The following is a 12,785-nucleotide window of genomic DNA, read 5'->3' as shown; positions in this document are numbered from 1 at the left end:
ATTAGGAACAAAAAAATTTACAGTATGATTGTCCCAGTCATTTACAGAAAAAGGAAACCAACACTCCACGTAACTTGAATTTTTAATCTATTGGTTGATACTTGATAGTAGAAGTACGATAAAACTTACTTAGACAAGATACTTACACCAAAACAAATTAACTTGTAATAGTTAAGTGGTTTAATAAGTGAGATTATATACTCATTAATCATGTTTAAGTAATAAAAATTTATATGCAAACACTTAACATGCATTTAGTGTAAGTTTTTTCCCCATTACACCAATTTACCATAGAGGTACTCTACCACAAGAGTGATAAATTAAAGTAAAAAAAAATAAAAAAAATATAAGGTAACTATTCACTTTAAAATAGAAAAAGTTTTAACTCCTCGAACCAAGCTCAAATTATTTTTCTTGTTGAATTCTTTATTAACAACCAAAATTATTGGACAACTAATTCCAGCTTGATAAATATGAACTTAAAACTGCGCGATTCTAGCAAAGGATTTTCGTCAGAAGTGGAAAAATAAACTATAGTGGCTGGACTAATTGAGGACTAATTAATGAAAGAAGATAAGAATTGAGGTTATGTCATTAGTGATTGACCTTAAAAAAACTATTTAAGCCTCTTTTATTTTTAATAATAATAATAATTTGACTGATCAGTCAGAGAAACCTTTGCTTGTGTCGATGGAGAGTAAGGATGTCAAAATATTATTGGTTAGTTTTCCTTATTGATTATACCTCAAAAATTTATGTTGTACACCACCACCAAAAGAGAAGAAAGAGTCGAGGATTTTCCTCGTTTTTATACATCAAAAAAAAGATATATACGGGTTCAGCCGAACGCAACTTTCGCTCAAACAATATATTTTTAAAAAAATTAATTAAATATGTACAGCCTTTTGTGAGGTAACCTAATTTTGGCAAAAAAGTAGAGATGGGAAGAAATGAGATAAGAAACTCTTTGGCAAAAAGGAGGGGTAGAGAAGAAAGACGGGGGTAAATGGCAACATAATACATAAAATGGACAATTAAAGCTCTGCTCATAATAACATTAATATAGTTACCTTTTTCAAAACACAAATAGAAATGATCACTCGTGCCAACTTACAATTTGAATAGATGAAAATGACCCTACAAAAATCTCAGGTGTTATTTTTTCACAGATCTCTAATATCATTTTTTACTAATCTCCTTGTCTAAAAAGGAGAACCCGGGATGGAATCTGGGGAAGGTAGTCTGTACGCAGACCTTACCCCTACTTAATGCAGGTAGAGAGGTTGTTTCCAATAGACACTAATCTCCTCGTGTAAAAGATCATATTAGGTAACGCAGTCCAATAAAGACATCGTTCTTACAAATCAGAGCCATAGTCGTGAGAATAATTCTGCTTTGCTTGCAACATTTGAAACTCAACCAATCAAGAAGGATAATAAAATTAAAACCATCTGATAGCAAAAATGTAAACAAAATAAAATATCCTGATATGCCAAATAACAGCAACTCTTCAAAACCTTTGAACTCTAGAAGTATTAAATGTTGGTCTACAAAATGCATAGAAAACATAAACTTGCTGGGGGACAAACTGATCCAACAGTGGATATCAACTTACTGAATGTTTGAGGATTTGTTAAGGATAACACCTTCATATTTGACTTGGAACCACTTCATTGCGTCATCCTTTGTGACCCTGTGCTGAATTCCAACTCGGGCCTTGCACCTCCTACGACGAGCAACACGGTATCCTGGGCGCTCAAGCACGACATAGAAATCCATACCATAGATACCGGTTGAAGGGTCATACCTATATAACAGAAATTAGTTAAGGCACAACCATTTTACAGACATAAATACAGGGCAGTAGATGGGTAACAATCCTATGCTGATAGTCACCTCCAGATTATAAAATTGAAAACTAAGTATGTTGAATGTGAAAATAATCGAAATAGCATGATATAGCTAGATAACATCTGCTTACTTGATTCCAAGATCAATGTGCTCCTGAATGCCAAAACCAAAGCAGCCAGTCTCACTGAAGTTTCTTCTCAACAACTCGTATTCCTTGACTTTCAATCCACTCTCAAGGAGCTGCATAGCTTTGTCTCCTCTGACAGTAACATAGCAAGCAATCTTCTCATTACGCCTAATTCCGAAGGACCGCACAGTATACCTAGCTGTCAAAGAGAGCAATACAACCATCAGAGGGAACTAAACATCGTCAACAAAGAATGAGGGATGATACTAGATCACTTAAAGTCAATAAATAATTTATTTACCTCAATACAAATGTTTCAATGTATAAACACCAATTGTAATGTGTGAACAAGCAGATATCAATTTCTTTATCATTGCATATTCGGAGTTAAACGAATTCTTGCATATCTAGCTCAACAAAAACAAAACTAAAGAAGTATACAACCACTTCTTATCGGTTGGTTCTCACTTAAGGGATTCAAGCACTGCTGCTGCCGTGGTCACCACCACCACCAACTACTACTACTACTACTACAACCCAATCTCAACGAATTCTTGCATATCTAGCTCAACAAAAACAAAACTAAAGAAGTACACAACCATTTCTTATCGGTTGGTGTTCTCACTTAAGGGATTCAAACACTGCTGCTGCCGTGGTCACCACCACCACCACCAACTACTACTACAACCCAATCTCAAACTAGTTGGGGTGGGTTACATGTATAAATGAGCCTGATTTCAGGATGCATATAGGATAGCATAAAAAACGGGTTACTCCTTGTGGCCTAACATTTAATATATCAATCAGCTACACTTCAATTCTACATCAGTTAGGGTTGACTAAATGAATCCTATTTATTTCAGCTCAAATCAGGTCCCACTTCATTCCAATACAATATAATGCATGGAAATTAAGAGATTCCACATTTAAACAGTACTGATTAGAAATTAATTGCACATTTCAACAAAATTGCCATGTCAGTGTTAATCAATTAATTCATCAACTGAGCATATCAAAGGTTAACTCATACATTTGACAGACACGGAACTAGATAAGAACAACTGACTATGCATTTGAGACAAAGGTAGCTAAATATCTGAAAATAGAGAAGAAAAAAAAGTGGAATAAATTGAGGTTCAAGAAACTAACCCTTAGAGAAAACAGGGGATTGGCCGCTGAGTTGCTCCAAGACCTATCAGTAAGGAAAAAGACAATGCCGATTTCAGTTTCACAATACAACAATGAAATCAAGTTCTAAACACAGTATTAAACGCTATCAGGAAGGAAAATGAATGACCTTGGCTGCTCTGGTGAGCCTATCTCCGCTTTCACCAACGGAGATGTTAAGGACTAGCTTCTGAACCTTGATTTCCCTCATTGGGTTGCTCAACTTCTTCTCTGAAGCCTGCTCATCGAATCAACGTATTCACATAAGTAACTTAGATTTTCAAAAATTCGATTCTTCAAAAACACAAATTAATGGGTGCATATTAATCCTTTTCTTAATAACCGAGAAATCCCCTCGGGACAACGGGCCCACTGCTCTACGCTTCTCCACTTAAATACCGGGCATTTTGTTTAACTCACACATCACAAGCTGCGCTCTTACTACTAGACCAAAGCCCTAGGGACGGTGCATTTTAGTCATTTAAATTTGCAGAAAATTGCTTCTTACTTCTTAAACACAAAAAATTAGTAGATCCACTTTTAATTCTACAACTTATATCGAACAACTCATTGATTAACGACAGATTAATAACTTGTAAAAATCATTATGAACAAAGATAAAAAAGTTGTGGTTTAATATGAAAATTACAAGCATTATAATCCACTACTCTATTTTGTGAAAAAAAAAATATTGAGAAAATAGATGGAAACGTACCATTTCGATTCGGTCTGAGGAGCTTTGCTGCAGAAAGAGATGAAGAGAAGCAAAGCGGCGGAGAAGAAGGGTTTTGGCGAGGATTTAAAGCAGATAGCGAAATTCAGATTTGGGCTTATTTTTTTGGTTTGGTTCTATTTAGCCCGTTAAATTTGGGCTTGGGCCGAGGATCTTTTTGAATTTGGGCTCATCTTGCTATATATTACAAAAATAGCTGGCCAGATTTATGTTTTATTTTTTCTAACCGGTATACATAGATTATACATTAATTATATATATATTTTACATCTGACAGCTATTTTTAGTTTAAGATTTTAGATGAGCGGCTATTTGGATTTATGACAAAAGTTACTACTGAAATGTTGGTTTTCCGACAAATGTTAATACTCGTTCCTTCTCATTTTATGTGATTATGTTTAACAGAACATAGAATGTAAAAAATAAAAAAAATACTTTTAACATGTAAGCTAAATATATGCATTATACCAAAATTATCCTTATGAGTCGTGATGAAAGCTTCATGTCTTTTCATATAAATGAGTAGTGGTGAGGGTCCAAGACCCCTCAAAAAAATAGCTCGGTGCACAAGGCATCTTGCGTTCACACAGGATCCGGGGAACGGTCACACTCCAAGGTGTATGATATAGACAATCTAATCTAATGCAAGCATTAGTGTGATGACGGTCCAACAGCTCATGTAATTAAATGAATAAATGGGATGTGCTAGAATTAAATAGTTTCACAAAGGATAAAAGTGATTTTTTTGAGGGGGGATAGACTAAAAGAAAAGTATGCTACATAAATTCGAAAAGAAAAATAATAGTTTAAGAACCATTTGGATAAGCTGATTGTAGATAAGCTTGAAGTACTGAAAAGCATTTTTAAGTACTGAAATTGATTCTTTAATTAAGCATTTACGTGTTTGGATAAAAATACTGAAATTGATAACAAGCAGTTGATGTGTTCGATAAAAAAGTGTTAATAAGCTATTCTTTTGTAAAAAAGACTAATATATCATTAAAACTTTACAAAAGATTATAAATTAAAAAGTTTCTTTATAAAGAAAAGGATGAACAACGAATATGGAATGAAGAGAAAGCTGGGAAATTTGATTTTGGAAAAGTATTTTGTGAATTAGAAAATATTATTATGGTTAAACCAGTAAAAACCTTGGTCAAACTAAAAGTGTTTATAAACTGAAAAGTCATAAGTTGAGGGGTGACCAACTTATGGCTTATGATTGATTTTAGTTTATAAGCACTTTGGATGTTTACCAAACACGTGGATAAATCAAAAAGTGCTTATAAGTCAGTTTAACCAGCTTATAAACTTAGCCAAACACCCTTTAAGTCATCAATGCATTTTGCATAACGAGGACGTCGTGGAAATGCATGTTTTGAATTCAAGTTTTTTTTTCTTTTTCTTTTCATGAAAATTTTAGTTTATTCATTGATTTGTATGTGTCATACTTGCGCAAAAGTCATGTTAATCTTCTCTATAATTTTTCAATCTTTTCAGATATAGCCGAAGGGACTATCTTTTATACTAGTTGAATGGATACTTTATTGAGTGCATGTTACATAGCAATTGTTGCTCTGATGGTAAGCAACCTCCACTTCCAAAGTTTGTGAGTTCGAGTCTCCTAAGAACAACGGGGAAGTTCTTGGAGGGAAGGATGCTGGGTTTCTATTTGAAAACAGCCTCTCTACCCCAGGGTAGGGATAAGGTCTACACACTATCCTCTCAAACCCCCACTAAGTGAGATTAACAGAGCTTCCGCGATGGCAGAAAATGAGGGGTTTCACGCTCCAGGTAACAATCTTCCCCCTAATGGGCGTTACTAGAGATTCGATTTCCCTAGGTTCAAAGGGGGAGACATTAATGGATGGTTGTACAAAGCAGAGCAATTCGTTGATTACAAGAAGATTTCTGAGGATAATAAGGTTCAAACGGCGTGCATTAAAATGGAAGGGAAAACCTTACAATGGCACAAAATGTATATGAAAGCTAGAATGGGAAGATTTCCAGATTGGGATGATTATGTAAGAGTTGTTCATCTTAGATTTAGAGATGTGGAACATGCAGATCCCATGGCAGAACTAGTTGCCTTTAAACAGACGGGAAGTGTTCAAGAATACCTTGATAAGTTTAATGAGCTATTGAATCAGGTGGAGTTGACAGAAGAACATTCCATTAGCATTTTCTTGGCCAATTTGAAGCCTGAGGTAGAGGTGCAAGTACGTATGCTGAGTCCAAGAACACTTGTGAAAGCTTATAGTCAAGCTGGACTAGTTGAGCAATCTCTGAAACTACAGCAGGGACAAACTCAAGCCTTGGTGAGGAGTTCAAGATTTGTACTCCCAAATCCTAGTAATTTATGGGGTATATTCTCTAAAGATTCAAGTATGGGACAAAATGGTAGAAGCAGTAGAATGGTTAAGCATAATGGTCCTAAGAAGGTAGGCAACAAACCTACAGTTCAAGGATCTAGAAGGTTGTCAGCAACAGAGATGGTTGCGAAAAGGGCTAAGGGTAGATTCCTCAGATACTTTGATGTATTATAGCAACATAGATTGTTTGTTGAACTCAGCAAATGATCCTTTGGGAAAATTGAGGTCGACTACTTTGGACATATCATCATCCAATCAGGAGTTACAACAGATCCTAACAAGGTGAAGACAATGTTAGACTGGCCTGCTCCCAAGACTCTTAAAGAGCTTAGAGGGTTCTTGTGTTTAACGGGGTATTACAGGAGGTTTGTTAAGGGCTATGGGATCATTGCAAGACCCTTGACATAGCTGTTAAAAAGGATAAATTTGGGTGGTATGAAGAGGCAGTAAAATCATTCAAATAACTGAAACATGCTATGAGCACAACACCAGTGTTGGCTTTACCAAACTTCTCCTTGGAGGTTATTATTAAGCCAGATGCATGTGGAGTTGGGATTGGCGTTGCCTTGACACAAGCTGAGCATCCTAAAGCATACATGAGCAAGGTTCTAAGTTTGAAACATCAACAGCTTTCTGTCTACGAAAAGGAGATGATGGCCATTGTAGCTACCATTGATAAATGGAGACTTTATTTGATTGGCAGGCATTTTGTGATTAAGACAGACCATCAGAATCTTAAATACATGTTAGAGCATAGAATCTCAACTCCTAGTCAACAAAAATAGTTAGCCAAATTGATGGGCTATGACTATTCTATCTTGTACAAAAAAGGAAAGGAGACTGTTGCGGAAGCCAAATGTATATAGTGTGAATAAGTCACAACTACTATACCAAAAATTATGACAGCCACCAAATAATAAATAAGACAATAAAGCAATAATAAAATAAACACCAGAATTTACGAGGTTTAGCCAATTTTGCCTACTCCTCGGACACAACCAATATTTTATTCCACTCCAAAAATACAAGTGAAATAATACTAAAGAGAGAAGATACAAATGCCTTAAGAAAATAAAAAGGCAAATGAGAGGTGTATTTAAATCTTAAACATTAGGCCTCCTTTTATAAGGTGAAGTACCAACCAAAATTGGTACTTCACCGATGTGGGATTTCTGTCATTCAACAAATCTCCACCTTGGCAAAATTTCACATCTTCAATTTTCTCTCAATAACAAAATTTTAGTTGTGTCTTCATCTTCAATCTTCAGTGTTCAACAATGTTGATCAAATCCAAACAATGTTGAAACTTGACCGCAGTTACCACTTTTGTCAGCATATCAGCAGGATTCTCTGTAGTATGAATTTTCTTCATCGTGACTCCACCTTCTTCTATGATTTCTCGTACGAAATGATACCGAACATCAATGTGCTTCGTCCTTGCATGATAAACTTGGTTCTTCGCTAATTGAATAGCACTTTGACTATCACAAAAAATTGTGATATTTTTTTATTCAACACCAAACTCCTTTAGCAACCCTTGAAGCCAAATTGCCTCCTTCACAGCCTCTGTAATAGCCATGTACTCTGCCTCTGTTGTAGACAAAGCAACTGTTGACTGCAAAGTAGACTTCCAACTAACTGGTAGCTGATCTTCGTTTGTCCAGATCACCTGCAAAATCTGAGTCACAATATCCAACTACAGACTGATTGCCTTCCTGCTCAAAAACCAACCCAACATCTACAGTATTATGAATATACCGTAGAATCCACTTCACAACTTGCCAATGCTCCTTTCCTGGATTATGCATAGATCTGCTAATAACTCCGCAGCTTGTGAAATGTCAGGTCTCGTACAGACCATTGCATACATCAAGCTACCAACAACATTTGCGTATGGTACCTTTGACATATACTCTCGTTCAGCTTCATCCTTTGGCGACATAGTATTACTTAGCTTAAAATGGGGAGCAAGTGGAGTACTAACTGGCTTAGTCTTTTCATCTATGCCAAAACGTTGTAGTACTCTTTTTAAATATTCTTTCTGAGATAAACAGAGTTTCTTTGAACGTCTATATCTTATTATCTCCATGCCAAGAATTTTCTTTGTCTCACCCAAATCCTTTATCTCAAACTCCTTCTTCAGTTGAATTTTCAACTTATCAATTTCTTCCAAATTCTTGGAAAATATCAACATATCATCAACATATAGGAGAAGATATACAAAGGAACCATCTTTAAGCTTGCGCAAATATATACAATGATCATATTTGCTTCTCTTGTACCATTGCAGCAACATAAACTCGTCAAATCGCTTGTAGCATTGTCTAGAAGATACTTTCAATCCGTACAACGATTTTTCAAGTTTGCACACCATATTTTCTTTTCCAACAACTTTGAATCCTTCTGGGTGAGTCATGTAGATTTCCTCCTCCAAGATTCCATGTAAAAATGCAGTTTTTACATCCATCTGAACTAGTTCCAAATCTAACTATGCTACCAAAGCCAACATAATTCTAATAGAGGAATGTTTTACAACTGGAGAAAATACTTCATTGTAATCAATTCCCTCCTTTTGAGCATATCCTTTGGCCACCAATCTTGCTTTGTAGCGAACATCTACTTTGTTAGGAAATCCTTCCTTCTTTGCAATACTCATTTGCACCCAATTGTTTTCTTTCCCTTCGGGAGATTGGTCAATCTCCATGTATGATTCTGATGAAGGGACTGTATTTCATCATTCATGGAAATCCTAAACTTATATTCTTCTGAACTTTGGACTGCGTCTTTATAAGTGGTAGGAACATCATCAGCTCAATTAAGGTTGCACAAGCAACCGTCTCTATGAGACGAACATGTTTCGTTATTGTCCTTTTTGGCCTGTTGGTTGCTATTGATTCAAGTTTTTGTTGAGGTTTCTGAGTTTAAATCTCCTCTACTGGCTCTCCTTCCAGAGGATAATCTTCATTTGTTTCCTCCTCTGCTTCTTGTGTAGGAAAAATAAATTTTCCCTCAAACTCCACCTGCTTAGAAGCATCTTCATTTTGTTTGGTATCTTCTGTTACCTTATTTACCATAGCAGATTCATCAAAGGTAACATCCCTGCTGAATATTATTTTCTTTGTCATAGGAAACCATAAGCGATATCATTTGACTCCAGAAGTAATTCCCATAAAAATAGCCTTCTTTGCCCTTGGATCCAATTTTGACTTTGTCACATGATAATATGCAGTTGAGCCAAACACGTGCAAAGAGTCATAATCTACAGCAGGCTTTACATACCATTTTTCAAATGATGTCTTGCCATCAATAGTAGCAGATGCTAGACGATTAATGAGGTGACATGCATATGTAATTACCTCAGCCCAAAATTCTTTGCCCAAGCCAGTATTGGACAACATACAATGTACCTTCTCCAGCAAGGTTCGGTTCATACGTTCTGCCACTCCATTGTATTGTGGTGTATGTCTAACAGTGAAGTGTCGGACGATGCCATCATTTTCACAGACCTTATTGAAATGATCATTTTTTTATTCACCTCCATTGTCTGTGCGAATACACTTGATCCTCCTGCATGTTTGATTCTCCACCATCGTCTTCCATTTGAGAAAAATTCCTAACACTTCATTTTTGTTTTTCATTGTATACATCCACACTCTTCGGGAAAAATCATCAACAAAGGTTACAAAATAGTGATTCCCACCCAATAAAGGTGTTTTGGAAGGACCCCAAACATTAGAGTGTACATAATCCAAAATACCTTTAGTATTATGGATCGTTGTACCAAATTTAACCCTTGTCTGTTTCCCTTTGACACAATGCTCGCAAAACTCCAAGTTGCAAGCCTTTACTCCCTTTAACAATCCTTGATCTAATAAAGTTTTCAAGGATTTTCCTCCAGCATGTCCCAAGTGCATGTGCCATAGCCTAGTTGCTTCTGCCTCTTTTTCGTCACTGGATGTTACTATCACTATCCCAATAACTGTACTACCGCGATAACGGTACATGTTATTGTTCTTCCGATTGGCCTTCATTACCACTAGTGCACCGGAGCATACTCTCATCACTCCATTTTCCGCAATGATTTTGAACCTTTTTGATTCTAGGGCTCCCACAGAGATGAGATTCTTCTTCAAATCCGGTACATATCGAACATTTGTTAATGTTCTGATCATTCCATCATGGTTCCTTAATAGTATTGAACCAATGCCATATGAGGTAAGAGGGTTGTTATCCGTTGTGTGGATGACTCCATATTCTCCTTCTTGAAATTCCACGAACCAGTCCCTGTTGGGACACATATGATAGCTACAAGTCGAGTTCATCAACCATACGTCTGATGATGTTGATGACTCTGTTGTAACTAATGAGAAGTTTGAATCATCAGAATCAGTTACATTTGAATCCATAATGGCTTTTCCATTGTTATGTTTGGCCTTATTCTTCAACTTCGGACAGTCTTTCTTCAAGTGCCCCTTTTCTCGACAAAAGGCACATTCATCTTTGCTGGGTTTAGATCTTGACTTGGATCTTCCCTTCTTTGTCCTCATTTGATTTTGAGGATGACCCCTCACAACCAGTGCTTCTTCTTCTCCGCCCTTTTGTTTTTCTCCCTTTCTTTGTTCATAGCCAACAAAGCCGAACAAACTTTTCTGAGAGAAATTTCATCATTCCCATGGAGTAGAGTAGTTTCAAGGTGCTCGTACTCATCAGGAAGTGACCCCAATAACATCAAGGCCAAGTCACCATCATCAAAAGTTGCATCCATATTTTGCAAATCTGTGACCAACTTATTGAAACTGGTGATATGTTCGTTTATTGTGGTACCAGGAACATAGGTGAAGCGAAACAGTCTCTTCTTCATGTACAATTTATTTTGACTGTTTTTCTTCAAAAATTTATCCTCGAGTGCTTTCCATAATTTACTTGCAGAAGTTTCCTTTGTGTATGGATATTTCTGTTCTCTAGCAAGGTAGTATCGAATGGTACCACAAGCAACACGGTTGATAATTCTCCAATCTTCTTCTCCAATAACATCTGGTCTTTTTTCTTTAATGGCAAGATCTAGTCCTTATTGAAAAAGGACATCTAGAATCTCGCCTTGCCACATCCCAAAATGTCCTGATCCGTCAAAAATTTCTACCGCAAATTTCGCATTTGACACAATTCTTGTCATAAGCGAAGATGCTAATGATGACGTATTGTTGACACTTGATGTAGATTCTTCTTATTTATTGTCTCCCATCTTTGACACAAATATTATTTAATAGTTGACGACAAAAATCAAGATTATTTCCTTTCTGGTGTGGAAGATCAGACTAAGCTGCAACCACAGAGCATACTCAGATAGAACCTTCACTCAGTTACCAAGATAAATCTTTTCTGATGTGGAAGATCAGACTATGCTGCAACCACAGAGCATACTTAGACAGTACCTTGGCTCTGATACCAATTGTTGCGTAAGTCAAATGTATATAGTGTGAATAAGTCACAACTACTATACCAAAAATTATGACAACCACCAAATAATAAATAAGACAATAAAGCAATAATAAAAGAAACACCAGAATTTACGAGGTTCAACCAATTTTGTCTACTCCTCGGACACAACCAATATTTTATTCCACTTCAAAAATACAAGTGAAATAACACTAAAGAGAGAAGATACAAATGCCTTAAGAAAATAAAAAGATAAATGAGAGGTGTATTTAAATCCTAAACATTAGGCCTCCTTTTATAGGGTGAAGTACCAACCAAAATTGGTACTTCACCGATGTGGGATTTATGCCATTCAACAGAGACCACTGCGGCTGATGCATTATCTAGATGTCTTGTACCTAAAGATGAAATCCAACTGCAGACCCTCACTACAATCACTTCTAACTTTCTTCAAAAAGGTTCAACATTCATATACAGGAGATTCACACTTGCAGAAATTAGTAGATCAACTACAAACAGACCCTTTTTCCAATCCACTTTACATGTTGCATGCTGGTATCCTTTACAGAAAAGGGAAGATAATGCTTGGCCATGATTCAAATCTTAAGAATTAGATTCTACATATGTTTCATGATTCAGCTGTGGGTGGACATTCTGGGATGGCTGCTACTCTTTTTAGAGTCAGTCAGGTGTACTATTGTACTAAGCTGAAATAAGATATATACAACTATATTAGGAAGTGTGAAATATGTCAAAAATATAAAGGAGAGAATGTCATCTACCCCGGACTTCTACAACCTCTCCCCATTCCTGAGAAAGTATGGCAAAGTATGGCAGGATATTAGCTTAGAATTCATTGAAGGACTACCCAAGTCTCATAACAAGAGTGTTATATTGGCGGTGCTGGATCGATTGAGCAAATATGCTCGCTTTATTGGGTTGACACACATATACACTGCATTTACGGCTGCTCAAGCATTCTTGGACAATGTTTATAAACTTCATGGATTACCTCAAACAATAATAAGTGATAGAGATACCATCTTCCTGAGTAAGTTCTGGCAAGCACTATTTGAAGTTCAAGGAGTTCAATTGCATC

At 36.3% G+C, this 12,785-nt stretch overlaps 1 protein-coding gene and 1 non-coding gene across 2 annotated transcripts; both read right to left on the bottom strand.

Annotated features, from left to right (window-relative positions):
- Positions 1–1,415: 1,415 nt before the first annotated feature.
- On the bottom strand, positions 1,416–3,964 carry LOC107822394 (large ribosomal subunit protein uL5z). Its single transcript, XM_016648931.2, has 5 exons — positions 3,861–3,964; positions 3,276–3,383; positions 3,128–3,170; positions 1,982–2,177; positions 1,416–1,807 (listed from the first exon to the last, which is right to left on the bottom strand). Exons 1-5 carry the CDS (start codon positions 3,861–3,863, stop codon positions 1,612–1,614), a joined length of 546 nt encoding a protein of 181 aa, XP_016504417.1. The 5' UTR covers positions 3,864–3,964; the 3' UTR covers positions 1,416–1,611.
- Positions 3,965–5,291: 1,327 nt separating this feature from the next.
- On the bottom strand, positions 5,292–5,397 carry LOC142165019 (U6 spliceosomal RNA). The gene has a single exon (XR_012696062.1). It is a non-coding gene; the product is annotated as a U6 spliceosomal RNA (small nuclear RNA).
- Between the last annotated feature and the right edge of the window lie 7,388 nt (positions 5,398–12,785).

This window comes from Nicotiana tabacum, chromosome 1 (assembly GCF_000715075.1).
Source record: "Nicotiana tabacum cultivar K326 chromosome 1, ASM71507v2, whole genome shotgun sequence".
Taxonomy (NCBI): Eukaryota; Viridiplantae; Streptophyta; class Magnoliopsida; order Solanales; family Solanaceae; genus Nicotiana; species Nicotiana tabacum.
This window is presented reverse-complemented; position numbering and strand designations above follow the sequence as displayed.

Bases quoted from the DNA above. Each gene is read 5' to 3' on its own strand.
- LOC107822394 (XM_016648931.2), bottom strand. The intron at 3,171-3,275 runs GTCATTCATTTT...CCTTACTGATAG, and splicing joins GGCTCACCAGAGCAGCCAAG to GTCTTGGAGCAACTCAGCGG. The intron at 1,808-1,981 runs GTAAGCAGATGT...TCTGTTATATAG, and splicing joins CACATTGATCTTGGAATCAA to GTATGACCCTTCAACCGGTA.